Source organism: Nilaparvata lugens, chromosome X (genome assembly GCF_014356525.2).
Source record: "Nilaparvata lugens isolate BPH chromosome X, ASM1435652v1, whole genome shotgun sequence".
NCBI lineage: Eukaryota > Metazoa > Arthropoda > Insecta > Hemiptera > Delphacidae > Nilaparvata > Nilaparvata lugens.
The window spans coordinates 79,667,470-79,694,927 of record NC_052518.1 but is presented as its reverse complement, the minus strand read 5'-3'; the positions used below and the strand labels follow the sequence as shown (position 1 = coordinate 79,694,927).

The window sequence follows — 27,458 nt, the reverse complement described above, 5'->3', positions numbered from 1 at the left end:
ATCACAACAATTTTGGACTTGTGGTATTCAAGTAACAGTCTTTCGAATAATTGAAGTCAGGTTGTGACTAGAAAGATACATCAACTCTAGTTCACAAGATTTGTCATCTTCATGGTTTAGTCTGAAACCTCTCGGGATATCCTTGAGGATTCGGTCTTGAAATTTCACCCTAAGCTAATTTTAGCAATCATTGATACTCATATCGTATTCATTCAATACCTGATAGATTTTTTAAGAAATGAAAATGGATTAAGTTTTTTTATATGGATATCTGCACTCCTCACAATACGAGGACCTCTTTTCCAGAGCTAGATTAATTAGTGTTAAACACATGTTGAGGAAATAATTGTAGTAAGAAAAAACTCTTTCTTCCTAAGAAACGAAGAATCCGACCTCTTATTCAATTCTAAAAAACTAACTATCCAACCTTGACACGGGCCACAGAAGTAATGTAAATCTTCAAGAGTATCCAAAAGTCTCACATAAAAATACAGAGAGTCTGATTAAAAAATAAAAATAGCAATCTGCAGGAAATCAAAACTTATGCGAGATCTTTCACAAGAGTGATCTATATTCACAAAAAACACTAAACAGAATACTACACTAAATATGATAGAGATAATGATTGTAATTCTGTTACTATTGCTTATTGCTCTCAAGATAATCCTCTTCAAACAAAAAAAAACTTGTATCAAATTAAAAAATTAGAATTGTTTTTACTCTTTTTAGTTGGGAAAAACATCGGATGACCGATGTCTAGGTAAAACCATCGATAAGTGAAAAACATCAAACAGTAAACATCAATGTTAAAAACATCGATGTTTGATGTTGAAACATCGATGTTTTTAAACATCGATGTATCGATACCCATCCCTAGTAACTACTGACAGAACGTGAATCGAACCCACGACTGGTGCAGCTAAAGCAGAAACAAGTTTATAACAAGCCAAGTTGTGAAATTGTTACTTAATATTCTAATAATTGTTACATGGAAATTTAATATAACGTAATTGCTTTTTTGTTGATAATTTGATCACTCACCGGTATGGGTTCTTTTGTGAGCCTTCAGATGTGAACTTTTAGTATAAACTTTGTTGCATCCAGTTACATCGCATCGATGTACTTTGCGTCGGTGTAAGCTTTCCCTGTAAACAAAAATAATTTATATAGAAATCGACCTTTTTTCAATTAATTTGCCAATACTTAAAATGTAAATGGTAATATCCAAGAGATCCGAGCCATTCCTTGGGCGAATAGTATATCTCAGGGTCTGGAGTGCCAAACATTTTCTATTAAGGCCTACTGTAAAGCTTCCATGGATTGAAAGCCTTCCAATGACATGGGTGACCATGGTTGAAGAGCTCTCAATTCACTATCATTCTCTACACCACAACTTATTCATTTTTGTAGTAGCCTTCTACCTAGCATTTCATCGACTTACATTAAAATTTGTATTGTACAGTATTATTCAATTCAAATTCAATTTATTATGAGAATAATGTTAATGTAATTGTTTGTGTGTGTAATAAATTGAATTTCAATTAAAGGGCCACATCCTTAATATGCAAATGCCTTGCGAATATAAGTATATTTGTTCTGGTTTCAGTTAAAACACCTCATTAAGGTTGTTTTCCGGTTTTAACTTAATTTTACTTCACTTATGAGAATACAGGCAATATAATTTCAGTGTACCTTAGGTTGTCCAAATAAAATTTAGCAAGTAGCTCAATTGATATGCTTGATACTGCTTTATACTTGCACCTTTTCGACTAGACAATAAGATGTTAACAATAACATTAACAATAAGTATCATTGATACTAATAGATACTTTAAGAGCTCGCTGTGGAAGAAAGTCGAAATTTTTATAAAATGTAATTCATTTATGAAAAAAATGTTGATTTATTTAGCTAACATAGGTTGAGCAAAACCAGAGATAAATAATACAAGTAATGGTATCCTTACTCTATGGCGAAACCCTGAGAAAACTTTACAACCCTTTAGAAAACATTTTCAATTGTTGAAATGTTTATTGAGCAGATTGTTGAATGGGCAACTCCAGAATGGCAGCAGATCGCCGATCTATGTATCAACGTTGTCTTAGTGCGGTCTTTAGTTGCCTCAACTCTAGTTCACCCTATTCCCAATGATCCTGATATTAAAACAATTCTATGAATATTCATTCAATATAAATGTTCGAATACTCTGAGTGATTGAGAACTCTTCGCTTATGTTGTGAATTTGGCAGGCCACGTGAATACAGTTTGTATCCGGTCCCAATTGCAATTAAGGATTGATTTCAATGCAGAACAACGAAATACTTCCATGTTGATGGATAAATTAAAATTTCTGGTTCAATTCCGGTAGAAATAAGAATCTTCTCTTGTAAACTTATATTTCCAGATTGTATGATATTTTGATAATTCCAACACAGAAAATGTTCAAATTTTATGTTTCGATATCAAAATTAATAGGTTAAAGCTCAAATCATTACCCTAATAGACTTTAAAACGTACACCATTATCAGTAATTATAATAAGAAGGGATGCAATTTATTTATAATTTGATACGAATTAGACCCTAAAACCTATATAACCTGAATAATGATTGTAAATTATAAAGAGAAGGGAATGAAATTTTGTTAATAATTTGATACAAATTATACTAAACAGCAAACTTGAAAGCAATCTTATAAATATCAGTAGTTTAGATAGATATTCATTTATGATTATTTTTGTCAACAAATTGGAAATTTGTGGTAACAAAATATATATATTGAATATATTATTAGAATAAATTTCACAAATTATTATTCTTCCACAGCTCAATATCCTATACAAATTTAGTTCTAAGATTATTTTCAAAATGAGAAAAATGTGAGCGAGTAGAAAGAATGTGTTTAGCTTGTAATGAGTTTTTCAAGACCGATTGGAAAATGGTTTAAATGACATATCATATTAATGCATAGAGCAGTTCAATTATTCTTCTATTGATTATAACTATGAGGTAGAGACTTACCACGATCAGCTCCTTATCGTAATCTGCGTGAGCATTCAACATAAAAATGTAATTATTTTTCAAAAGGCCTAGGCTACTGTTGGTAGGTGGTAGCTCTAGTTAACAGTGGAGACAGCTTACTTCTAAAGCACATTAGATTCACTCCAACCTATTCATTACATGCTGTTACATAAATCACTTATGACTAATAGAATATGAAAATAGAATTCAAACATTAGAAATCGACCTGTACCACTGGATGTATTATCTAATGTTTTTATTGTTATGGTTTATGTGAAGATAAATGTTAATTCAATCTACGATTTTAAATAAAAAATTAATTTAATGTAATACTTTTAACGTCGAAAATCCATTTCATATAATGTTAAATTACACCATTGTATTTAAATATCAATGTAATGGTAGCTGTATTACAATACAATAGTTTGAATAACTGCAGTTGAAATTGTCATTAAACTGTTATTATTATCTTCAACCAATTCAAGTCCTCGACATTGTCCAACTGTAGCTAGTCTAATAAGTGCCATAACTACTAACGTTGGGATACAAATGTTCTGACTGGTGTCCCAGCAAATGTCTATACTGCAATACAAGCCTAAATGAAGTAAGATACAATTATTATTGATTAGTCTCGCTATTGTTTTTGTGAGGGTGATGCCCACATAATTTCCTGAGTGGACTTTCCTGAGAACCCATTGAGCGTAGACTTTCCTACGAACCAAAATAATTCAATAGTGAACTCAGCCAAAAAGAGCAGCTACCTGTACTTAACTTGTATCTGTTACGGTAACTTGTGTCTTGAAGTATCTGTTACTGTTATTTGTCTAGTATTGCATCTGTATAGATGTTATTTTTCTGGTAATATTGTGTATCTATGGATAGGAGTGAGTCAGTTGGAAAGTCAATGAGTATTTTTAGAACATTCTGTCCATTTTGAAATGTTTTTGGGTAATACTTTATAAACACATATAGTCTACTGAAGTTGGAAGTCCGTGGGTGGTGGAAGTTGATAATTGAATAATAGACATGCCAAAGCCCGAAATGGAAAATGATTTTCTAGTTCTACTCACAGTAGAAAGCTTAGTATTTATGAATGTACTAATAACGCTATTCCAGAGAAAATAAAGAGTTTAATATTCAAGGAATATCATTAAAGTAGTAATTATTACTGGAAAAATGATATGGTTTTGATCTGTATATTGCATGAGCTCAATTTAGAGAATTTTCCCAATTTTTATGACATTCAAGCATTAAATATGAGAAATTTTGTACAAGTTCAATATTTTTTAAAGCTACATGCAAAATGTGGAATATTTGAAATAATTCCCGTTTTTCGGAACGTGAGGAGCAAGCAATAAGCTTGCATTTTGCGAATACACAAACGATAAACGAAACCACCTAAAGCTGCAGGACATGTGGACATCATCACAGCGAAAAAAATCAATAACGTTCGTTCTAGTTTATTCGTGTTGACTTTAATATTAGTCATTATTATATTGAATTTTATCATTCTTGAAGGTAACAGATTAGTTATTAATAAAATTATATACAATAATGTTTGTAAGATATGCCAACCCAAGTCATTCTGTAGGTGTTAGATATTGAATAAATAATACTCTTCATATCAACCATCTTTATTTTAATACATTCAAGACTAAACTGCTATTAACGTCCTGGTAACTAGTGTATTGAAATATAGAATAGAATAGAATAGAATTTATTGGTCATTCAATATTCACAAGAAATACATTGACTTTGTCAGATTACATTTTGAAATCAAAATTCATACATAAAAATTTAATACATAAATTCATAAATCACTATTACTACAGGAACTGCACCCAGTTAATCAAAAAGAAATCATTCACAGTATACAAACATTCATTAATCAACACATATTTTATTTTATTTTTAAATTGTGCATATGTGAGTAACTTAAACTTGTCAGGTGTGGAGTTGTATAACTTAATTGACATGAAATGCCAGTTTCTCTGCGATTTGGTATGGCTGTATTGAGGAATTCTAAGTCTATGTCTATTTCGTGTATTTAAGTTATGGTGATTATTATTTGAGTCATATTTTACCAAATTTTTTTGTACATAACAAAGAATATTAAAGACATACAGAGATGGCAATGTCAGTAAGCCTAGTTCAATAAAATGCGGTTTACAATGAGCATTGAGAGGCAAATTACAAATGATCCTAATAGCTTTTTTTTGAAGGACAAAGATTGAATTAGCTCTTACACTATTAGCCCAAAGCATTATTCCGTAAGATAGGAGACTTTGTATGTGTGCGTAATATATATTTATCAGCACAGGCCTATCAACCGTTACAGATAGTCTACGAAGCATATAAAGGCCTTTAGCAAGTTTACTAGACAAGAAATCAATGTGTGCCTCCCATGATAGACAAGAATCAACCATAACACCAAGAAACTTGATAGGCGTCGTGTCCTTCTCCTTTCTAAAATTAAAAATTATATCCGAGGTTTTATCATTATTAAGAGACAGATTATTAGCTGCACACCAGTCCTTTAGAATACAATAACTGTGATTCCGTTCTCTTTCAAGATCATCTTTGGATGGACAATTTATTTTCAAACCTAAGTCATCAGCAAATAGGTAACCGTCCAGACAGTTCCTATCAATATTAATTGGTAAATCATTTATATAAATATTGAAGAGAATGGGGCCCAATATAGAGCCCTGAGGAACGCCAAACTCCAATAATCTGCCATTTGACAGAACCCCATCTTTAAAGACAAACTGATTCCTGTCACTCAAATATGATAATATAAGTTTGACTGCACCTGGTGTAAAGCCATAGAAAATTAGTTTATCCACCAAAATATCGTGTTGAATAGTGTCAAACGCTCTTGAAAAATCGTATGACCTTAGACCTACAGAATCACCTGCCTCCATGTTGCTAATAACCCCACTTACAACATTAACAATAGGATCATTTGTGCTTCTACCCGCCCTGAAACCAAATTGCTTATGAGAAAATAAATTGTTGGTCTCAAAGAAATATGACATCTGTTCATGAATCAACGTCTCAAACAAATTCAATAAATCATTTTTAAAGCAATCATGACCTAAAATATTTACATTGAAATCTCCACATATGATCAAACTGTAACCATTTTTAAAAACAGCACTTAATACATTATAAAAACACGTTAAGAATTCATTAAAAAAACTTATACTTCTATTGTAGGGTCTATAAACTGACAAAATTATTATTTTATCCCTGACAAGTTCAATTGCTGAAACTTCGCATACCATTTCGATTGACATGACTCTAATATGATCAAGAGCCCTGAATTCCAGTTGATCATGAACAAAAATCGCTGACCCACCCCGTGCTCGGTTTGTTCTACAAAAAACAGAGGCAGTTTTAAAACCAGGCAGATATGTAAAATCCACATCAGTACTATTAATCCAATGCTCAGCTATAGTAAGAACTTTTATATTGTATTTAGTACAAATAAGAGACAAGTAGTCGAATTTATTACATAGGCCTTGTATATTCAAGAAAAAACAATTAAGCTTGTCATTGCTATAATCATTATACCTGGTTACCAATGAGAAATTGTGAGAAACAGAATTAGAAATAATAATATTATCAGGCCCTCTTTCAACAATATTAACATGGGTATCAGTCCTTAATTGTAAATCTACAGCAGATATGCTTAAAGCATCTTTGTCATGAGAGTTTAATTTAAATGCTCCACAACAACTGGCATATTGGGTTCAACAGGAGGATTGTCAACATAATTAGAATCGTATTCAGATCCTAAAGTTTCATCAATTGTTATAAAAGATTGTATGATATCATTCTGGCTGTCAATGGATTTTCTTCTAGAAGAAAGCTTTTCTGGACTAAATGCACGATCAATACTGGTAGGGACTACTAACTTATTTCTGTATAATTTCTCTCTGTCATACTCGCCAATTAACGCAGCTATTTTTCTACTCACACTCTGTTTACCTTTTTTGTTCAGATGCAAACCATGCTTTGTGTAGTTGGAAGGTTCAAGATACCATATATCAATTAGATGAATGCTATTCCTATGACACAGGGAACGTATTTCACTATTTAGCGCATCAATCATTTCATTCTCAGTTGAATTGAAAACTTAAATCATACCTGTAAGGAACAGTTGACAATATCAAATTACAATTTCCATATTCATTTGCTAAATAACTCAACTTTCTAATGTAAGCTTCAATATCGCTTTTTTTGAAATTGTTCGACACACTATTTGTACCCGCTATAACAAACACCCAATCATTCAGACCCAGATTATGACGTCCACCACAAGAAAGCATTTCATTCGAAATTATTTCAAAAGTTGCTCCTGGCGCAACGTAAGCCTCACATGAGTAGCCAACCGGCAGTCTCTCCCATATTAAATCTCTCATTTTTCTACCCTGACTATCAGCCCACAAATAAACACTATAACGTGAATAACTTACAGTATTACCTTTAATTACTTTATTTTGTTTATTTACTGAAGCATATGTCATATTTGAAGTCGATTTGACATTAGGGTTGGACCAAGTAAGTCTTGATGCCGCAGAAGCATTTTCCGTTATTGTGTTCCGTAGACAGAGATTATCAGCTTCCAGAGTTTCTATCGTAGTCATCATTTTCTTTATTTGATCACTCAAACCTTCAATTTCTAACTTGTGATTTTTAATTTTTTCTTTTAGAGTTGAAGCATTTTCATTGACAGAAACACTTTTAGGTAAATCTATCTCAGCTACATAATTATTCACTGTATTGCATGATACGTCGACTCGCGATTTTCTGCATCTACATTTAACTGAAAACTCATTCAACCTAGTCTCCATGTCAGCAGCACGATCTACCGCTGCTTCCCACTCTATTAGACGCTTTTTAAGAGTCTCTTTAAGTTCATGAATTTCCTGCAGTAAATGAGGACAGCACTCAGAAGAAGAATCTTTCACTGACAGTTCAAAAGCCGCTGACTTTATCACTCTTACACCGTCGTTTGAAGCAGAAACCTCCTCATGTAAAGACTCAGAAAGCTCGCTATCTAATTTAGATGATATATCTACGAATGGCATCAAATTTTCCGGTAGACTGTTCAAAGAATTTTCAGGAGATTTACTTGTTATAGACGAATCATGAGTATTTGATACGCTAAAATTTCTGGATGAGGCAGGCAAATCATATGATAATAATAATTATCATCTGTAACAGGAGGAAGTATCAATACTCAACCTATCTACTCTATAGAAATAACAGTAGTAGTAAATTTACTGGACATATTACAGTAACAGATATAAGTTGAGTACAGGTAGCAGTTCTTCGTAGATAAGTCCACATATTGTATTTTGGCTTGTAGGAAAGTTCACGCTTAATGGGTTCGTAGCCAAGTGCACCGTAGGAAAGTCCACGCTACCACATAGTCGCAGGCCTTTGGGCAGGTGATGAAAAGATAATTTAGTGAAGGAATATTCTGATAGGATATATAAAGTAATTAATAAGATTTAGATCCTTAGGTGGGTTCAGAAACAACCACGAAATTATTTTTAACAAAGTCGTCTCAAGTGACCAATTGCCCAACGACAGATTTCGTCTATTGAGAACGTGTGTGTCAACTACAAAAAATAATAATTTACTTACATGGAATCTTCAGCTAGAATTGACATTGAAGCTGACGGAGAGGGCGATGGTGAAGATGAAGAGGGGGGCGACACACATGGACGGCACACTGTAACTGCTACAGCTACTGTAAAAACCACATAAGGCATGTTTCAAATTCAACCTACCTCCAAGTATAAAATAAATTCTAATACTAGATGAAATTTATTTATTCCAATCAAAATATTAAAATAATTTTAAAAGACCCGCATACGTGCGCGGGAATGGGTTGTTTATAAATAAGTGAATAAGAACAATATCAAATTATGAAAAACTGTCCAAAGTAATACTAGATTGAATTGGAAGACATACTTAAAGAACAATAATATTATGTTTTATATTATCGAAAAGCAAAATGTATCGACAACTTATATTTCCGAATTACATTTTTATTGGCAAAAGATAAAAAATTAAGCAACTTTAGAAAAGTAGAAAATTCAGAAAGAAACGATAGAAGATAATGATTGGGAAAGATAAGAAATAAACAAAAGAAAACGGATGTAGAAGAAAGCTGAAATGAAACTTAGACACAATTTGCTGTCAGACACAGATGACGGAAGCAAGCTATTAATTGTTATATGTTGTGAAACTGAAATTCTGAATAAGGCTTTATTGGAATAACATTAATATTACTGAGAATATGTAATTTCAAATTTATTCACATTGGCCTGTTTATTCCACTTATTAATATCAATTCATTATATTTTAATTTAGAACATTAACAATGGTAGTGATAATGATGGCTTCAAGAAGATATTGCGAGAAATAGGCCTATAATAAAATATAAATATATGATTAAAACTATTAATATTATAAGTTATATCTTCTAATTCAATCTAGTATTATTGTAGACAATTTTTTTTCTTAATTTGATATTGTTTTTATTCACTTATTTATAAACCCATTCCCGGGCGTACATGCGTGTCTTTTAATATAGAAATAATATTGAACCAATTGGGAGACAAATATTATTCATCTAAGTTGAGCAAACGATTGAAGCAACATTTTTCAAAGCTTTCACACTTACAGGAGCGGATATAAAAAAATATTTTAAATATCAAAAACTCAACTCAAATAAACTCTTCTTACATCAGGACAATGTTACAGGACTTATAGGGTAGCTTCCATAAAATAATGCTATTCATTATTTGGTTCAACAATATACTGGAGTGATCCGTGGTCTAGTGGATAGTGTTGAATAGAGTTTCCGGGTTTCAGATTTAGACTAGAATTTCCGGGTTCAAACCCACGTATCAACAAAAGTTTTTATACAGTTCACTCCCAAGTTATCGGATAGGCACGTTAATTGTCGGTCCCGGTTGGAGTATGAAAGTCGTAAGGCCCACTGACAGCTTAAATGAGATATTCTGACGTGGTGAGATCCATAAGGGTCTCCCCACCAGCAAAAGCTATTCGAATTTACTTTACTAATTGATGTACAAGAGACTGGACCATTATTATAAGTAGCTTAGGAAGGATTTACTGGATGACTGAGTATCCAGACCTGAGATTTTTTTTAATACGCTAAATCAGAATATTCGGTAATTATTTGTAGAGGAGCATTTCGAACCAGACAAAAATTATTGTATTTTTACCACCTGTAACCTTGATTGTTATTCCTACTTGAAGGTACTTTATCAGGACAGAACAGCCTGTAATGAGACAGCTAGCCAAGGCTAGATGTTTATAGTGGCCTACCAGGTTATGAGTTAATAATAGTGTGCTTACGTGCAGAGTGCGTGCGGGAGCGCAATTCATTCCACATGTATTGTATTCATAATTATAGACATAAGTAGCACAAGAATGGAAATAGGTTTTTACAAAAAAGCTAGTTTCGGAAATATTGACTTGCCATCACACTCAAAGCAAACCCGTTTCACGTCATGCAGGTTTCAAACTTTAGTGAAATTCAATTGCTTCCTTGAAAATACAGTAATATTATACAGTACATACTTTCTACATCTTATTCACTCAGAATTAACAGGATAGTATTCAAATTACGGTAAATACAAATTAACTTCAAAGAAACGTGAATATATTGTGATCTGAATAAGGCCCGGTTTCTAGGATACTTATTAAATCAATGGAAATTAAACATTTCGATTGAACCTATAGACCATCCATTTACTTTTTATAGAATTCAAACAATAATTAGTTATAACATTAGCAAGAATTTGAGCCAAAGTTATATTGTGATCTGAATAAGGTCCGGTTTCCGAGTTGCTCATTGAATCTAATATCATATTAAACCTTCAGATTTAATGATAAGATCAGATTTAATAAGTGTCGTAGAGACCGGGCCTGAGTAAAGTAGTGTAATCGAATTGAAAACCAGATTGGGCTATTTTCCAAAATAATAGTTTACCTGATATTGGTTTTTCTGTTTTGATGTGATGAGGATGAGTGGGCTTGAAGCGAGGCACGTGTAGCACTACAGGCACAGGCGGAGAGTGCGCGTGCGAGTGCGATGTTGCTCGAATACTCAGATCTACAGGCTCAGACTGGACTGGAGGGCCCGACGCCTGAAAAAACAACTTTTCTCAATAATGTTATAATATAAGACTGATGTGCAAAGGACATTACTAGTTCTGTTTGAACAGACACTTGAAGACTATTCTTGAGAGTACACTATCATTGAGAATATGGACAGAAAAATGAATTACTTGCTATCTGCTTTGTTCAATTACACTTAGGGATAGCAAACCAAAATTAAAGAAATTCTGACTTTATAGCCTGTGTAAAATCTGACAAAGCATTTATTGGAACGGTTCCACTTCTTTACTCATTCCGTTACTCGTAGACGTCATTTCGTCATTTTGTTCGTTTGCACTGTCCGGTGACGTCAGTCACGGTTACATGTCACTGTCATACTCAAGATTGTTTTCTAATATTATTCGTCGTTTCAATATTAATATTTGTATTATTCAATTTTTTGGAATTTATTTTGTCTTTTAGGCATCTTACTTTCAAGATATTTGCTATTTTTTCATCAAACGTTTGCAAACGTTTTGCTTACGTATTGAGCATTTCCGGCTTGTCCTTTGTCAGTCAAGCCTTAGCTTGTTTCCTTGTCTTTGATCACGTCTAGTCGGTGAGTGCACATTCGCTCCTGGTCTAACCTTTTTCATCCAAATTCATCTGGTTACTGAACGTTTTTAAATGTGAATTATTCCTTCAAATTATTTCTTCAAATGTATTCATCAACTGTGATTCAATTATTCATCAATTTCTTTTTGTATTTACGTTGATAAACTTTATCAAAGTTCCATAGTATTGTGTTAGCATCTATCGCCATTCTTCTATCAACATGTTTTCGACATTTGAAATTCAAACATTCAATTTCATCATCTCTACCGTTTGGAAATCGTTCTGAAAATTCCACAACTTGAAATTCGGATTATTTGTTTGGAATTCTACATGTTCCTGCTCACATTCCCATTGTTGGAATTGCCTACTGTGTTGGACACTTCCATTCTCGTCATCACGTGGCCATCATATCATCACTTGCTGATGCCCTGTTCCTTGAGGTACCGTGGATTCCTTGCCTGTCTGCCTGGCTGCATCTCTTCCTAAAAATTTAATTCAGGTTACGTAAATTGTTTTATTCAATTTTCATTTTACTCATGTATTGCATAACTGTTCATGAAATTACTAACAGTGTGTTGAAACTGGACCACGTTGTTCTCTATTTCTAATTCAAACATTTTAATGTGCATTCATATTATTTTTGTAGCTATCATTCAGCTTTTACAGCAATTAAAAACATTTAATTGTCCGTACTTATTCGGCATTCAAGCCTATGTTCATGAATTCAATATGTTGCAGTGTATGTCTCATTGAGAGCACTGTCCTATGTTATTTCAAGATTTTAATATGTATTACATTCAATTTTGATAGCTACCCTTAGCTTGCAAGCGTATTCTCATATCTGTGTTGTTCTATTGATGTCTAACTTGACATTCAATTCATTGAAGGCCTATGTCACCTGTATTAATGTATTCAACATTAACAATTATTTCATTGTATTTGATAGCTACCCTTGGCTTGCAAGCATATTCTCATATCTGAGTTGTTCTATTGATGTCTAACTTGACATTCAAATCATTGAAGGCCTATGTCACCTGTATTAATGTATTCAACATTAACAATTATTTCATTGTATTTTGATAGCTACATTTGGCTCACAAGCGTATTTTCATATCTAAATTATCATATTAATGTCGACCAAGACATTCAATTTTGTTGATAGCTACCCTTGGCTTGCAAGCATATTCTCATATCTGAGTTGTTCTATTGATGTCTAACTTGACATTCAATTCATTGAAGGACTATGTCGCCTGTATTAATGTATTCAACATTGACAATTATTTCATTGTATTTGATAGCTACCCTTGGCTAGCAAGCGATATCTTAAGGCCACCGACGCCTATTTCAATGTGTATGACATTGATTTTGGAACTTGCTTATGTTAATGTCAGCCAAGACATTCTTATTCTTGAACTTATTTGTACTAGTGTCAATCAAAACATTTAACCATTCCAATATATAGAGCATTATCTACATCTCATTGTCATTTGGTATTATTCTTTTTAAAATCATTAAGATTGAATTTTTCAGCAGTAACTTTATTATTGTATCATTTAAAATTTTCTATTCTCAATTCAGGTATCATTGACAGTACCTTATCAATTGCTGTCAGTCTTCAATGGTCATTAGTGTCATTGACCTAAATTCATTTAGATTTTGTAATCGCTTATTTTCTATGGTTTTATTACATGTTGTAATAAAATTCATCTAAAGATTTTATTTGATTTAATCTACTTACACTTGTTTTTGTATGTGGCCATCTGCCTATTATTTTATTAATATTAAATCTCATCTTGTTTACTCATTTTGTCTTTTTTTGGTGTACTCACCACACTTCAAGCTATCAGTTTTTTATGCACAGAATTCAGAAATTTATTTGTAGGTATTAATACCAACTATCATTCACAGTCCACTGCCCTGACTTTGGATTCTGTCAGCCTGAATCTCACTATACAATAATTGTTCCATGCATAAATCCATGACATTATTTGGGCACAGAATCTTTACTAAGCAGAGCAATTTTGTACTCAGATGTTAAGTATATAGCCGGAAGCAATTTCTTTTAACCATATTTATAGATACCAATCTTTATGATTTCTTATGAGAATGTTAAGATTTATCACTATTATATAATACCATTATTATATAAACTTATTGTCTCATTTCTGTTTAGGGCTACTTGTAATATAAATAGAAATACAAATATCAGTACCATTTTTGAATTATTTTATCACAACATGTTTCGGACATTCATGCCATATTCAAGTGATTTGAAATAAATACTGCTGGAGGATTCGTATTTTTGATCATATGATTTTATGAACTAGGACTCATCATCATCATCATCATACAAGAATTGCTTGCTGAATATAACTTGAATAATAATAAATTAATATAGTCTCGTTAATGTCGTAGAATTTTGTATCCGAAAATGTGCTCTCCCTCAATGAAAATGTTATTATATATTAGACCGTTTCAAGTTTCATTCAAATACATTTCTATAATACTTATTTACCCAAAAATCGTTGTCAGTAAGTGTGATGATTAGTTGCGTTGCTATCACCTCAGTTTGAACAACACATTCAACTCTGTTGAAATATACATTCAACTGCGTATTTTAAAAGCAATCAAAAGTTAGCGATGCCTTATGGTGTCACCCAGTTGCTCTTATGCACTCATCTTGACATCAGCGAATATTTTTATTGAATCATGCAATGTTTTCAAATCATATTGCTAAATGTTATAACCACAGCTGATAATTTTCTCTCTTACTCTCTTTAGTTTTCAACAAACGATAGAAATTTCTGTTTCAATAAGCTGCCACTTGGATGATCAATTTTTCCTCTCAAGTTATCTCAGAGATGAACTCAGCTCAAATTTTTGTATCACGGACCTACTATTTGCTAGGAGCATCTTATGATCTGCCCTCTATCGGTAATAAATAAAGAAATTAGACCACAGCTTGGCATGAAAATTATTGAGTCTAATCATTTGAATTATTAATTGATGTGTTGGAAGTGCTCTGTAGAATAGTAGACTAATTGCAGCGAATTTTGTGGAATATTTGTCGGGGCTTAAGAGTCGACCTCGACTTTATCCATTGGCAATTGATATTTCTCATTGACAGTTATCAAATTAGCAGTGATCATGTTATTTTTGCTTTTGCTTGATGCAATTGATAGAATTCCAAATCAAGTTTATTTGGAATTGGTTGACTCTGGTATCCATGGATCTCTTGCTTATTCTGGAATTTCTGGCATAGCCTATCGCTTAAGCTGGTTTACACCGAAGTTATTGACAAAATGTTGATAACTTAATCCTTATGGATTCTGTTAGATTGAACAGAACTTGACTAATACATATGTTCATCAAATGTTTACATTTTATTAATAACTTTGGTGTAAACGCAGCTTTACTCTTCATTCCACTTATTCAAAAGTGTGAAAGCAGTCAATCCACTGATTCTTTCTTCCATGGAAGTCCATTTATATATAAGAGTCCATTCATAATAATTAGTCTAACATTTAATGTGGCTGATTTCTCATGTCCTAAACTTTATTACCATACATATTAAAATAGGAATTTTTACGTGGACATTTTAATGTTAATTTGAATAATTCTGAATAGAGTTCATTCAATCACTTTGATTATTGACTACCATTATATGATTTCTTTCTCTAATCTTAGCTTGAAACCAAAAGCTTAGGGATGGAAATTTGAATGTAAATTAACATGTAACTTAATTTAATTTCTATCTAGATTGAGAACTTGAGTATTCACTTGTGATTCGTGATTCATTAATATAAATATCAATAGGTTTGTCTTGTGTCATGTAATGACATCAATATCGGGGACCGAGCTTTGCTCTGGAGTACAAAAGCATAGAAAATTAATTACGAAAGAAGAAATTATAATATCATTCATGGTTCATACAGAAATGTTCTATCTGATCACAGTAAATTGAGATTAATTCCCAGAGGAATGCAAAAATTTCCCTCACAGAGGCCCGGTTGCACAAAAGCTGGTTGAATTTTAATCCTGATTAATTTCATATGAACCAAATCAGAGAAGACCATTTCAGAAAGATTGATCTACTGGAATTTATCAGGATTGAAAATAATCTGGCTTTTTCGCAACCAGCACTAAGTACCTGATTGAATGATTACAAAACTTCAACAGCTGAGTCATAATTTTGACACAGTCCCACACACATGAACTCACTCACTCACTTCCATCATCAACAAACGACGAAATAATTATTATCAGCTGTTTTTCCAAGGATGAATAATAATTATCCTCTCAATGTCCTTCAGCGAGTTTTCATCGGGATGAGACCTAGTGCAATCAAATTTTTATATTATAACCTACTATGCTCTGAATTTCGTCAGAATCGTTAGAGCTGTTTTCGAGATCCGGTGAAATACAAACATATAAACATCTAAATATCTAAACATTCAAACATCTGAAAATCTAAACATATAAACAGAAATTGCTTGTTTAATAGTATAGGATGAAAGGAAATAGGACCAGCTGATGGAATATTATGTTTTTTTCGATATAGTTTTTAGCTGATTTTGAAACATGAAAATATCAGGTCCAGTAGCTCAAAAGCCTGTTCAATTTCAATTGTGATTAAATTCCATGAGAACTAATCAGAGCAGGGTTTTTTTAATAGAAGGCTTCTCTGATTGGTTCTAGTGGTATTTAGTCCAGATTAGGAATTAACAGACAAGACAACTGGCTCTCTCAAGGCCATAGCTGCGTTGAAACATAGAGCAACAGAGGAACCAACACATCAGAAGCTGAAGAAATTAGTCGCATTTCTATCACCTCACAATAAACATCAATTCAACTACCATATGTTTGGAGAGATCGATTTAAAATTTATTTTGCTATCATCCGGTCACTGTCTGTACCTTTTCTTCCAGATGTTCAATGAATACTGCAATGTTTTAAAATAAGATCGCTAAATTTGGTAACTCAACTACAGCTATTATAATCTTTTTCACTTGCTCACACTTTCTTTCTCACGTTTTCAACAGAGTATGTAAACTTTTTTTGATCAGCTGCTACTTGAGGGACCAATAATCATTTCTGAAAGAGCTTCAACGATTTTTCCCAGAGTTGAGACCTGTTCCGAAATAATTTTTTTATCGCAAACGTACTCTATTCCTGATTTAATAAAAAAATGTTAGAGTCGTTTTCGAGATCCGTCAGATACATACATATCTGCAAACACACATATTTTAACAGAAATTGTTCGCTTAGTATAATTGACTTCAATGATTATGATTTCATTTGATGAGAGCTTATTTCACATAATAATAACATTGGGTATAAAAAGCAAAAATGTCTAACATAATTGAAATCGAAACTAATAACAGCTGGCATAAAAAGCAAAAATGGCAATCATAATTTTGAAATCGAAACATAGCTATCATCTTATCTTCATCTGATCTAATGTAAAAAAATAATAGTAAGATTCACATCAATGTGTCAGCATTATTTGAATGGGGAGCATTGATGCTATTAATGAGATATACTGACAGTCACCCATAACACAATTGACTAGAGGACAAACGGCAACATTTGATGTAAGAGCCCAGGTGCATGTAGGTGAAACCGATGCATCTGCAGTCAGGAAGAAACCAAGGAGGCCTATCAAAGAATCATCATCATTATCATCTTCAAATTCAGTGAAGAGGCGTATTGTGATAGTGGCTGCAAGTCAAGGTAGAGATATGCACAATCACCTAGGTCACTTGTCCGACTACTACGATATTTTTGTGTATACTTTGCCGGGAGCTAAATTTAAACAGGTTATTGCAAATGGGATACAATTTATAAAGGATTTGACAAAATTCGATTACGTGATTGTAATGGCGGGGTTCAATGACTTTGGAAATCATGAGCCATGTGATCTCAATATCCAACAAGGAATGGATAAGCTATTGACATCGGGAATAAATACCAACTTCATTGTTTGTGCAATACCTTTTAGGTATGATATGCCTCACCACAATGACAATATATATTTTGCTAACGAATCAATCTTCGCAAGAATACGGTCTTATTGTGGAGTATCAAGAGTGATATATGGAGAAGTCAATAATAACCTGCAAAGACACCATTTCACAAGGCATGGCCTGCATTACTCAAAGGGTGGAAAACGTTTTGTAGGAAGGTCTTTGTGCGATTTTGTGACAATTGATAGTGGCATTGTCTCTGAGAAAGTCAAATCAACGCGCTACGACTCACAAAAGAAGCAAACTGCCAGAAAACCAGTTCTTTCCATTCCGATGAAAACCAACGTCGATGTCAATGCAATAATCAGCATTGATGACTCATTGACGTCAACATCAACGCCATTGATTGGTCAGCCTCAGACGATTCTGCACGGAGGATCTACTCCAGACGTTTGCCATCATAGAGATGTCATTGCAGCTCATATCCCAGATGTTCCGGAATCCAGTGCTACTGTGTCCTTCCTTGACTCACTCGAAAACTCTATAAACCAATCAGGATTCGATTCAAGTTGTTCATCTGCTCGTGATCAAGTACTGAATGACGATGCAGAACTTTGTAACATCCCCTGCAGTCCCTCATTAATAACAGACTCTGTGGTAGATACTAACATTGTGCAAAGTTGTTTAAACTCAACAATCCAAGTTCAAATAGGTATAGATTAGACTCATTAAAACATACAATACCTTGCACAAGAATTGCTTATCTAAATGTTCAAGGATTGAGAGGTAAATTGAATGTTCTCAATGACTTAGTAATTAATGAAGATATTGATATCTTAGGTATAAGTGAACAATGGTTCCTCACTGATGAAATCGGATATAGTAAAATGGATGTTTGTATTGCAACAAGTAGTTACTGTAGATTATTACACAAAAATGGCGGAGTTGCAATATTTGTCAGAAAGAATCTTTACTCTCAAAGTCAAGAATTGAGTCTGAATTTTCTATGTATTGAACGTGAGTTTGAGGCCACCTGTACTATTATTAGAGCCAGGAAACTCATTATTGTATCATTGTACAGATCTCCTTGTGGAGATCCCAAAGTATTTTTAGCCAAATTGGAGGAATTGCTTCTATTTTTGTCTAGACAATGCTATAATGACCATACTATTGTTCTTGGTGGAGATCTTAATTCTGCTTTTGATGTCAATCATGAAACTTGTCATTCCAATAATTTGAAAAATCTATTGAGACAATTTAATCATCGTATTTTCAATACTCTGCCCACTAGAGACCAAGCATGTCTCGATAATATTTTTTCAAACGTTCAACCTGATATGATAAATTCAAGTGTCATAGGATTTTCTTACTCTGATCATGATTGTGTCACGATATGTGTGCCCTGTAGTTTTGTTGAGTCTAGTTCTAACGATTTTGTCACTATTACTTCAAGACCTGTTACTAAAGATAAATTACTACAATTTAATCGGTCTCTAAATTTAGTGAATTGGTGTGCTGTCATGGAAAAGTCAAATGCAAGTGATATATTCGAATCCTTCCTCAATACAGTTTTATATTATTTCAATCTAACTATCCCTAGAAAGACCTGTAGAAAAAAAGTTTCCCAAGATAATAATAGAAAGAATTTCAAATGTAAGGCTGACTGGTACACACCTGAACTTGGTAAGATTAAGATTCTACTCACTCTCTTACATGAAAACTTCAAAAAACAAAAAACCGAACATTCAAAAACACTTTATCTTGGATGCAGAGCACTGTACAGAAATTCATTGGATGAAGCCAAGAGGGATTCTGTCACATGAATCATTGAATCTTCTAATAACAAATGTAAGAAAGCATGGCAAATTATCAAAACTTTATCCTCCAACAAGAATGTTGTAAACTTATCTACTCCTGAACCAAACAAACTTAATAATTATTTCATTCGATCAGTAGATGATGTGCACGAGAAGATAGACAAGCCATCAATTACAGCCAGTGCATTGCTCAATGATAATGTCAATAAAGTGCAAAATAGCTTATTCTTTTTTCATGAGGTGAGTCAAGAGATGATTTTTAAAGTGGTTCATAATCTTAAAGTTTCGAAGAGTGAAGATTTCTATGGTTTATCAAGCTGTCTTCTCAAAAATATTGCTCATTCTGTAGTGCCATTACTGACCATTTGTATTAACAGGTGTATTACACAGGGTGTTTTCCCCGATGTATTAAAAGTCTCCAAAGTTGTTCCCGTTCATAAGAAAGGCTCAAAAGAGGAACCTTCCAGTTATAGACCCATCCAAATAGTGCCTGTCTTCTCCAAGGTTCTAGAAATTGTCATGTATATACAGGTGTATGAATACTTGGTAAATCTTGGGGTACTATCGGAGCATCAATTTGGTTTTGTGAAGGGAAGATCCACTAATGACGCCTTTGATGCACTTTTAAAATTTGTAATTGAGTCTTTTGAGAACAGGTGCTTTGCTCAGGCTGCCTTCTGTGACCTGAGCAAGGCATTTGACTGCGTGAATCATGATATTTTGCTTGAAAAATTAGCTTACTATGGAGTCAGTGGAAGTCTTAGTCTTTAGATCGTACCTTGGCGATCGCCAGCAAGTTGTTTGTGTAGGAAATAAGAGATCCGACCTTGCTAAAGTAAAGTACGGCGTCCCCCAAGGATCAATATTGGGACCACTCCTCTTTGTATTGATGATAAACGATCTTCCTCTCACAATCAACAGCAAGACTGTGTTGTATGCTGATGACACTACTTTTCTTAATTCTCATTCAGATGCACACACTTTACATAATATGACAGCTGATACCTTGGCGGAAGCTTCCAAGTGGTTCAGAGCTAATGGCTTTAAATTGAACGAGGATAAAACTCAGCTTATGACATTTGGTCTCAGGGATTACACACACAACAATAACAATAGTTTAAAGTTTTTAGGCTTAATGTTTGATCACAGGTCGACCTGGGAACCCCACATAAATTTCGTTTCTGCTAGGTTATCTAGGGTTATCTTTTTGTTAAGGCAGTTGAAGAATCTTGTACCGGAAAAATACCTCAGAAGCTCATATTTTGCTTTTTTTCAAAGCATAATTGCATACGGAATTTTAGTATATGGAAACAGCTGCCACATCAATAAGGTCTTGCTTTTGCAGAAAAAGGCTATCAGAATATTGACAGGTGCAGGGTATCTAGATCACTGTCGACCTCTTTTCAAAAAAACAAAAATATTGACTGTCATAAATCTCTATATATTTCAAGTAATCATGCACACTAGAAAGAATCTCCATAGCTTGAATAAACGATCCAATATTCATGCTTATGACACCAGGAAAAAAGACAACATTGGTATTCCAACGTTATGTTGTTTTGGCTGGCCTCTAAACATTGGAGATAAAGGATTTATCGTTTTCATTTTGAATTGTTCTACTCTGGAGATTGATTTTCATTTAGATAATATCTAATTATCTGATTATTTTAATGATATTATTTTTTTACTATATATATTTTTATTTATTATTTTACTATATTCAAGAGTTGGATCTTGAATAAGAATCTTCCAGCAGTATTTATTTCAAATCACTTGAAAATGGCATGAATGTCCGAAACATGTTGTGACAAAATGATTCAAAAAGGGTACTGAGATTTGTATTTCTATTTATATATAAACTTATTATATTACTCCAAATGTCATGATGACTTAAGTTTTATTTTACACTGTTGTTATGCTTGTGCTGCAAGAATTATTGTGCCCTGTTTAAAATGTTACAATCTTGTATAATTTTGACGAAATAAACTCAATTCAATTCAATAGCACTGCTTGTTCGTGGGTTCGGATCCCACCGGTGGTATGGATATTTGATCATCTCATCAATTATCCAGGCAGTCATTCCATCATGTGTTTTTAATGTCATTATTAATGTGTTTTGCATACATTTATATCTGAACACAGCTCAAGTATTCTAGGTATTTCATGAGGGAGATTTCAGGGTGCAGAAAAAGAGTTCAACAGGGGCGCATGATTGTAATGAACAGAACATAGAATGTTTGAGACAGGCATGAAGTGTTGAGAGCTGGAGGGCGGTCTATGACCAATCCGATCAAGATCTACAATTTATAAATTTCCATAGGAATCTGCTCTATCATTTCAAGGTACCTTGTCCGGTCAAAACAGTCAGCAAGAGATTAAATGATAATAGGCTAAGAAAACGTTTGAAAGGTCAGTGGATGACTAAGGAGATAGAAATAATGAGATCTCTTCTAGAGATAGCAAAAACGAGAGTGAGTGAAGGAATGGACATAGACATAAAACTACTTAAAAAAGTAAAGGAGCATTATAACAATAAGGTTGAAGAGGCAAAGAAAAAACATTTCAGTGAATATTTCCTCTGCCAACAGAACCAAGTCATAGGCTTGAGAATGTACAATAAGTTGCCATTGGATATCAAATGTTGTGAAAATATTGTTATTTTAAAAAAATTACTTTTTGAGTGGCTGGTTTTGAGACCTTTCTATTGTTTGACAGAGTTTTTCGATTCTACTTGATGTAATTCTACTTTGTGACTTTAAACTATTGCTTTGACTTTATTATTTCGTAATTGTATTACCATGACTTTGTCAATTACCTATATTGGTCTACGACAATAAAATCTATTTATTTTATTATTTATTATTATAGTTTCAAGTGAATATCAACGAACTGTTATGCATATTCTCCAATATTTTTATCGAAAGCTACCTTCTATTATTTTCTTTGGTAACACAACTAATGTTTGAGAATAATTAATTCATGAGAAAAGCGCCTTACTTTTATGGAAGATATTTTTACATTAGGAAAAGCAACAACAGCTATTTGGCCGTTTTAATAAATAACCCCTTTCTTTCGTCAAGTTAAATTCTGGCCGAATTTCCTCATTCTTTGCACACAGATTCCACAACGGACACTTCTGAAGTTTTAAAAATACCCTCCATTCATCATACTGAATAATTAAAATTTCATCGAAATTGTTCACACGATCTGTCAGTTATACAAACAAAATTAGTCTTGATAGAATATGATCAATTGATAGAACTCCCGTCATAAAAGTTTGTTTTAAGAAACATAAAAATCTGGTGTGGCGCACTCACACAATTTTCCTTGCCGTTATGAAAATTGATCACCTGACGCTAGTGTTCCCGCGCATTTCAAGTCTACTATTCAAAGATTTGAGCCAGCTGGTGACAGGGCAATAACGCTGAAGACACACGAGGTGTGCTATCTCTTCAAAGTGAATCATTTAATAAAATAAACAGTTGCCAACAGCTTGCAATTGGATAATCACATTTTCTCGATTTTCGAGCTTATTTTCAATTTTAGGTGAAAATGTTACTGAACATTAGTTGTAGAGATTCTCATGCTGAATCTTTTCCACTCGAAATTTTTTGTTTAAATTGTATCTGAAGCCTGATAATTGAGAATCTAAAATCAAACTTTGCATAGAACCTGACATAGGTTTCAGGAGTTCCTGAAATTTTTACAGATATGGGACTTGTGGCAGTTGATAGAGCTTATCGATGACTATTGCAGGTATAACTTTAATCGGAATCGTTGGAGCCTTTTTTGAGAAAATCGCAAAAACCCCTTTTTTTACAACATTTTCGTCATTTTAGCCGCCATCTTGAATCGCATTTGATCGGAATTGTTCATGTCGGATCCTTATATTGTAAGGGCCATACGTTCCAAATTTCAAGTCATTCCGTTAATTGGGAGATGAGATATCGTGTACACAGACGCACATACACTCATACACACACACACACACATACACACACACACACACACACACACACACAACACACACACACACACACACACACAACACACACACACACACACACACACACACACACACACACACACACACACACACACACACACACACAGACCAATACCCAAAAACCACTTTTTTGGACTCAGGGGACCTTGAAACGTATAGAAATTCAGAAATTGGGGTACCTTAATTTTTTTCGGAAAGCAATAGGCCTACTTTCCTTACCTATGGTAATAGGGCAAGGAAAGTTAAAATTATCTATACTCCCAGAAATAGAAAAAAATATTTATTATTATATTTATATTCTTATATTTATAAATCTGATTACCCTTTTTGAAATTATTCAACACATGTTTCAGCTATAAATAATGCCATTATCAAGTGATTGGAAAATAAATAATGATATAATATTCTCAGGAATAGCTCTGATTGAAGTAGCAGTGCCCAATCAATTTTTCCGCGATAAATGTATTTTAATCTTCAACTTGGTGCCAACCTAACAAATTTAACTCAACTTAATGCCAACCTGACAAAATCATTAATTTGGTCACCAGTTAACAACTGTTTCGAAGAGGTACTCTCTCTAGATTATAGTTCTACATTAACATATGGTGACATTTTAATTATAATTAAGAGATTGGAATAAGAAGAATATACATGCTAAAAGACGGACTTGAAACCCTTGAAAACCACCCTTAGAGTTGAAATATCGCCAAAAGATTTCTTAGTGAGCACCTAGGACTTATAAGGAAGCTATATTTCAAGTTTTGTTGCAATCCATCCAGTAGTTTTCCAGAAATCGTGATCAGTGAGATAAGAATTTTATAAGTATAGATTGTGTTATATGGAACACACATATATTCTTTATTTCCTACATTTCTTTGATTATTTTGAATTCTATTTTGAATCTTTTTCTTTTTGTTTGTAAATCGTCTATCAATAGTTTTGGAATTATATCCATTTGTTACTACCATATATTTTATTATTTACTTCTCTTCTCTATAATTATTTTTTGACATAGGAATATTTATTAGCCTGTATATCATTGAATTGAAAGTTTTTGTTTCCAAGGATGATTTGAATCTCTAGGAATTATACAATCTGTGTGTGTAGGTTGTTATCTTTCATACTAATCGTTAAATCAAGAAAATTTATTTCCTGTTCATGAATATGTTAGCAAGATATAAACAACCATATACAACCAAAATAAAGGAGAGCCCATTGCCAATCTTCCCTTTTGTTTGTAATTTTTGTCATTGAATTAATAATTTTAATCTACACATACTGTTGCCAATGCTATTAGATCTTCTATTTCATCATTATTTATATTATTATTATCTATAAAATTATGTTTCAGAGTTCGAATTGTTTCATCTGTTGGAATACTGGTGTACATGTTGGTTACATTAAATGATAGGAAAATAGCATTAGTTGGAATTTTATATGAATGATATGTATTTTTATGCTATGGTTTTCTCCCATTATTATCTTTTGACGTAGGATTTTATTCAAGTATTTGCAAACTTTATATGCAGGAGCATTACGATAATTTAGTACTGGCCTTATTGGTATTCCAACGTTATGTTGTTTTGGCTGGCCTCTAAACATTGGAGATAAAGGATTTATCGTTTTCATTTTGAATTGTTCTACTCTGGAGATTGATTTTCATTTAGATAATATCTAATTATCTGATTATTTTAATGATATTATTTTTTTACTATATATATTTTTATTTATTATTTTACTATATTCAAGAGTTGGATCTTGAATAAGAATCTTCCAGCAGTATTTATTTATTTCAAATCACTTGAAAATGGCATGAATGTCCGAAACATGTTGTGACAAAATGATTCAAAAAGGGTACTGAGATTTGTATTTCTATTTATATATAAACTTATTATATTACTCCAAATGTCATGATGACTTAAGTTTTATTTTACACTGTTGTTATGCTTGTGCTGCAAGAATTATTGTGCCCTGTTTAAAATGTTACAATCTTGTATAATTTTGACGAAATAAACTCAATTCAATTCAATAGCACTGCTTGTTCGTGGGTTCGGATCCCACCGGTGGTATGGATATTTGATCATCTCATCAATTATCCAGGCAGTCATTCCATTATGTGTTTTAATGTCATTATTAATGTGTTTTGCATACATTTATATCTGATCACACAGCTCAAGTATTCTAGGTATTTCATGAGGGAGATTTCAGGGTGCAGAAAAAGAGTTCAACAGGGGCGCATGATTGTAATGAACAGAACATAGAATGTTTGAGACAGGCATGAAGTGTTGAGAGCTGGAGGGCGGTCTATGACCAATCCGATCAAGATCTACAATTTATAAATTTCCATAGGAATCTGCTCTATCATTTCAAGGTACCTTGTCCGGTCAAAACAGTCAGCAAGAGATTAAATGATAATAGGCTAAGAAAACGTTTGAAAGGTCAGTGGATGACTAAGGAGATAGAAATAATGAGATCTCTTCTAGAGATAGCAAAAACGAGAGTGAGTGAAGGAATGGACATAGACATAAAACTACTTAAAAAAGTAAAGGAGCATTATAACAATAAGGTTGAAGAGGCAAAGAAAAAACATTTCAGTGAATATTTCCTCTGCCAACAGAACCAAGTCATAGGCTTGAGAATGTGAATAGACTTAGAGGGAGTAACAAAAAAAGATCAATGCCCACCGAAATTGAATATAATAACAAACTGATTACAGGTAGCAAGTCCATAGCTGAAAGTTTTAATCACTTTTTTGTATCCATAGCTCCAGCAAATGAAAACTCTGCAGCACAAGAATCATTGAAAAAGAAAAGTCATAAAGAATGTTCCAAATTTTTTTTTCTTTTTCCCACAAATGTCAATGAGGTTGTGGGAGTTATAAAAAACCTAAAAGCTAAAAAGTCTGTGGGCCCAGATGAAATCCCGGTGTCAGTAATTAAGGCATGTTGTCATGAAATAGCAGAACCATTGGTATTCATTATCAACTCAATGTTTAAGACAGGTATATTTCCAGACTTATTGAGAATAGCCAAAGTGATTCCTATTCTAAAAAAAGGTAATGTTATGGATATTAATAATTATTGACCTATTTCAGTTTTAAATACATTGTGAAAGGTTTTTGAGAGGCTCATTCATGATAGAATTATGAGTTATCTGTTAAAATTCGATTTTCTTTTCAATTGTCAATATGGTTTTATGAAGGGAAAGTCAACAATCACTGCAGCGGTAAATTTTTTTGAGTAAATTGTGAAAGGGATTGATGCTGGTGATTATGTAACTGTGCTCCTATTGGACCTGTCAAGAGCCTTTAATAGTGTCAATATCGATATTCTTTTATGCAAGTTATCAAAGCTCGGAATTAGAGGCATGGCGAATAGATTGATAGCATCATACATGAGCAACAGGTTCCAGTACACATGTATATCTACTCCTAATGGGTTAGTAAACTCAGCCAAGTTACCATTGACACGAGGCGTACCACAAGGCTCCATTTTAGGCCCATTAGTCTTCATATTATATATAAATGATATTCAATTCAATGTTCCTGTCACTGATAAAATTACTCTCTATGCCGATGATTGTACCTTGCTATTTAAGAGATCAGATCTCATAGACTTGGAGATTGAGGCAAATAACATGGCAAATGAGGTTGTGCAGTTTTTTAATGATTCAGACCTCACTATAAATTCAAACAAAAGTCACGTCATCAGCTTTGATTATAAGTATCGTCCTTTTCACCCCACCATAACACTTGGTGAAACGAACATTGAAAGTTGTACTGTTGTGAACATGTTAGGTTTGTCGATGGATTCCAAGCTTAATTGGGGGGATCATGTAAACAAGATATCATTGAAATTGAGTAGGTCACTTTTTGCATTTAGAAATACTGT

The 27,458-nt window shown here is 33.1% G+C and overlaps 2 protein-coding genes across 5 annotated transcripts in view; both read right to left on the bottom strand.

Annotated features, from left to right (window-relative positions):
* Positions 1-27,458, bottom strand: part of LOC111060139 (Krueppel-like factor 3) — a 131,037-nt gene that overhangs the window by 32,156 nt on the left and 71,423 nt on the right. For 3 of the 4 annotated variants that reach the window (XM_039441679.1, XM_039441677.1, XM_022347790.2), the window contains 3 exons: positions 11,058-11,214; positions 8,675-8,780; positions 1,042-1,145 (listed from right to left, as the gene is read on the bottom strand). In XM_039441679.1, the coding sequence (XP_039297613.1) occupies positions 1,042-1,145; positions 8,675-8,780; positions 11,058-11,214 (367 nt within the window). The remainder of the gene's footprint in view (positions 1-1,041; positions 1,146-8,674; positions 8,781-11,057; positions 11,215-27,458) is intronic. The other variant, XM_039441678.1, reaches the window with a different exon arrangement.
* Positions 6,294-8,639, bottom strand: LOC120354471. The gene is made up of 2 exons (XM_039441676.1): positions 7,010-8,639; positions 6,294-6,394 (listed from the first exon to the last, which is right to left on the bottom strand). Exon 1 carries the CDS (start codon positions 8,110-8,112, stop codon positions 7,141-7,143), a length of 972 nt encoding a protein of 323 aa, XP_039297610.1. The 5' UTR covers positions 8,113-8,639; the 3' UTR covers positions 6,294-6,394; positions 7,010-7,140.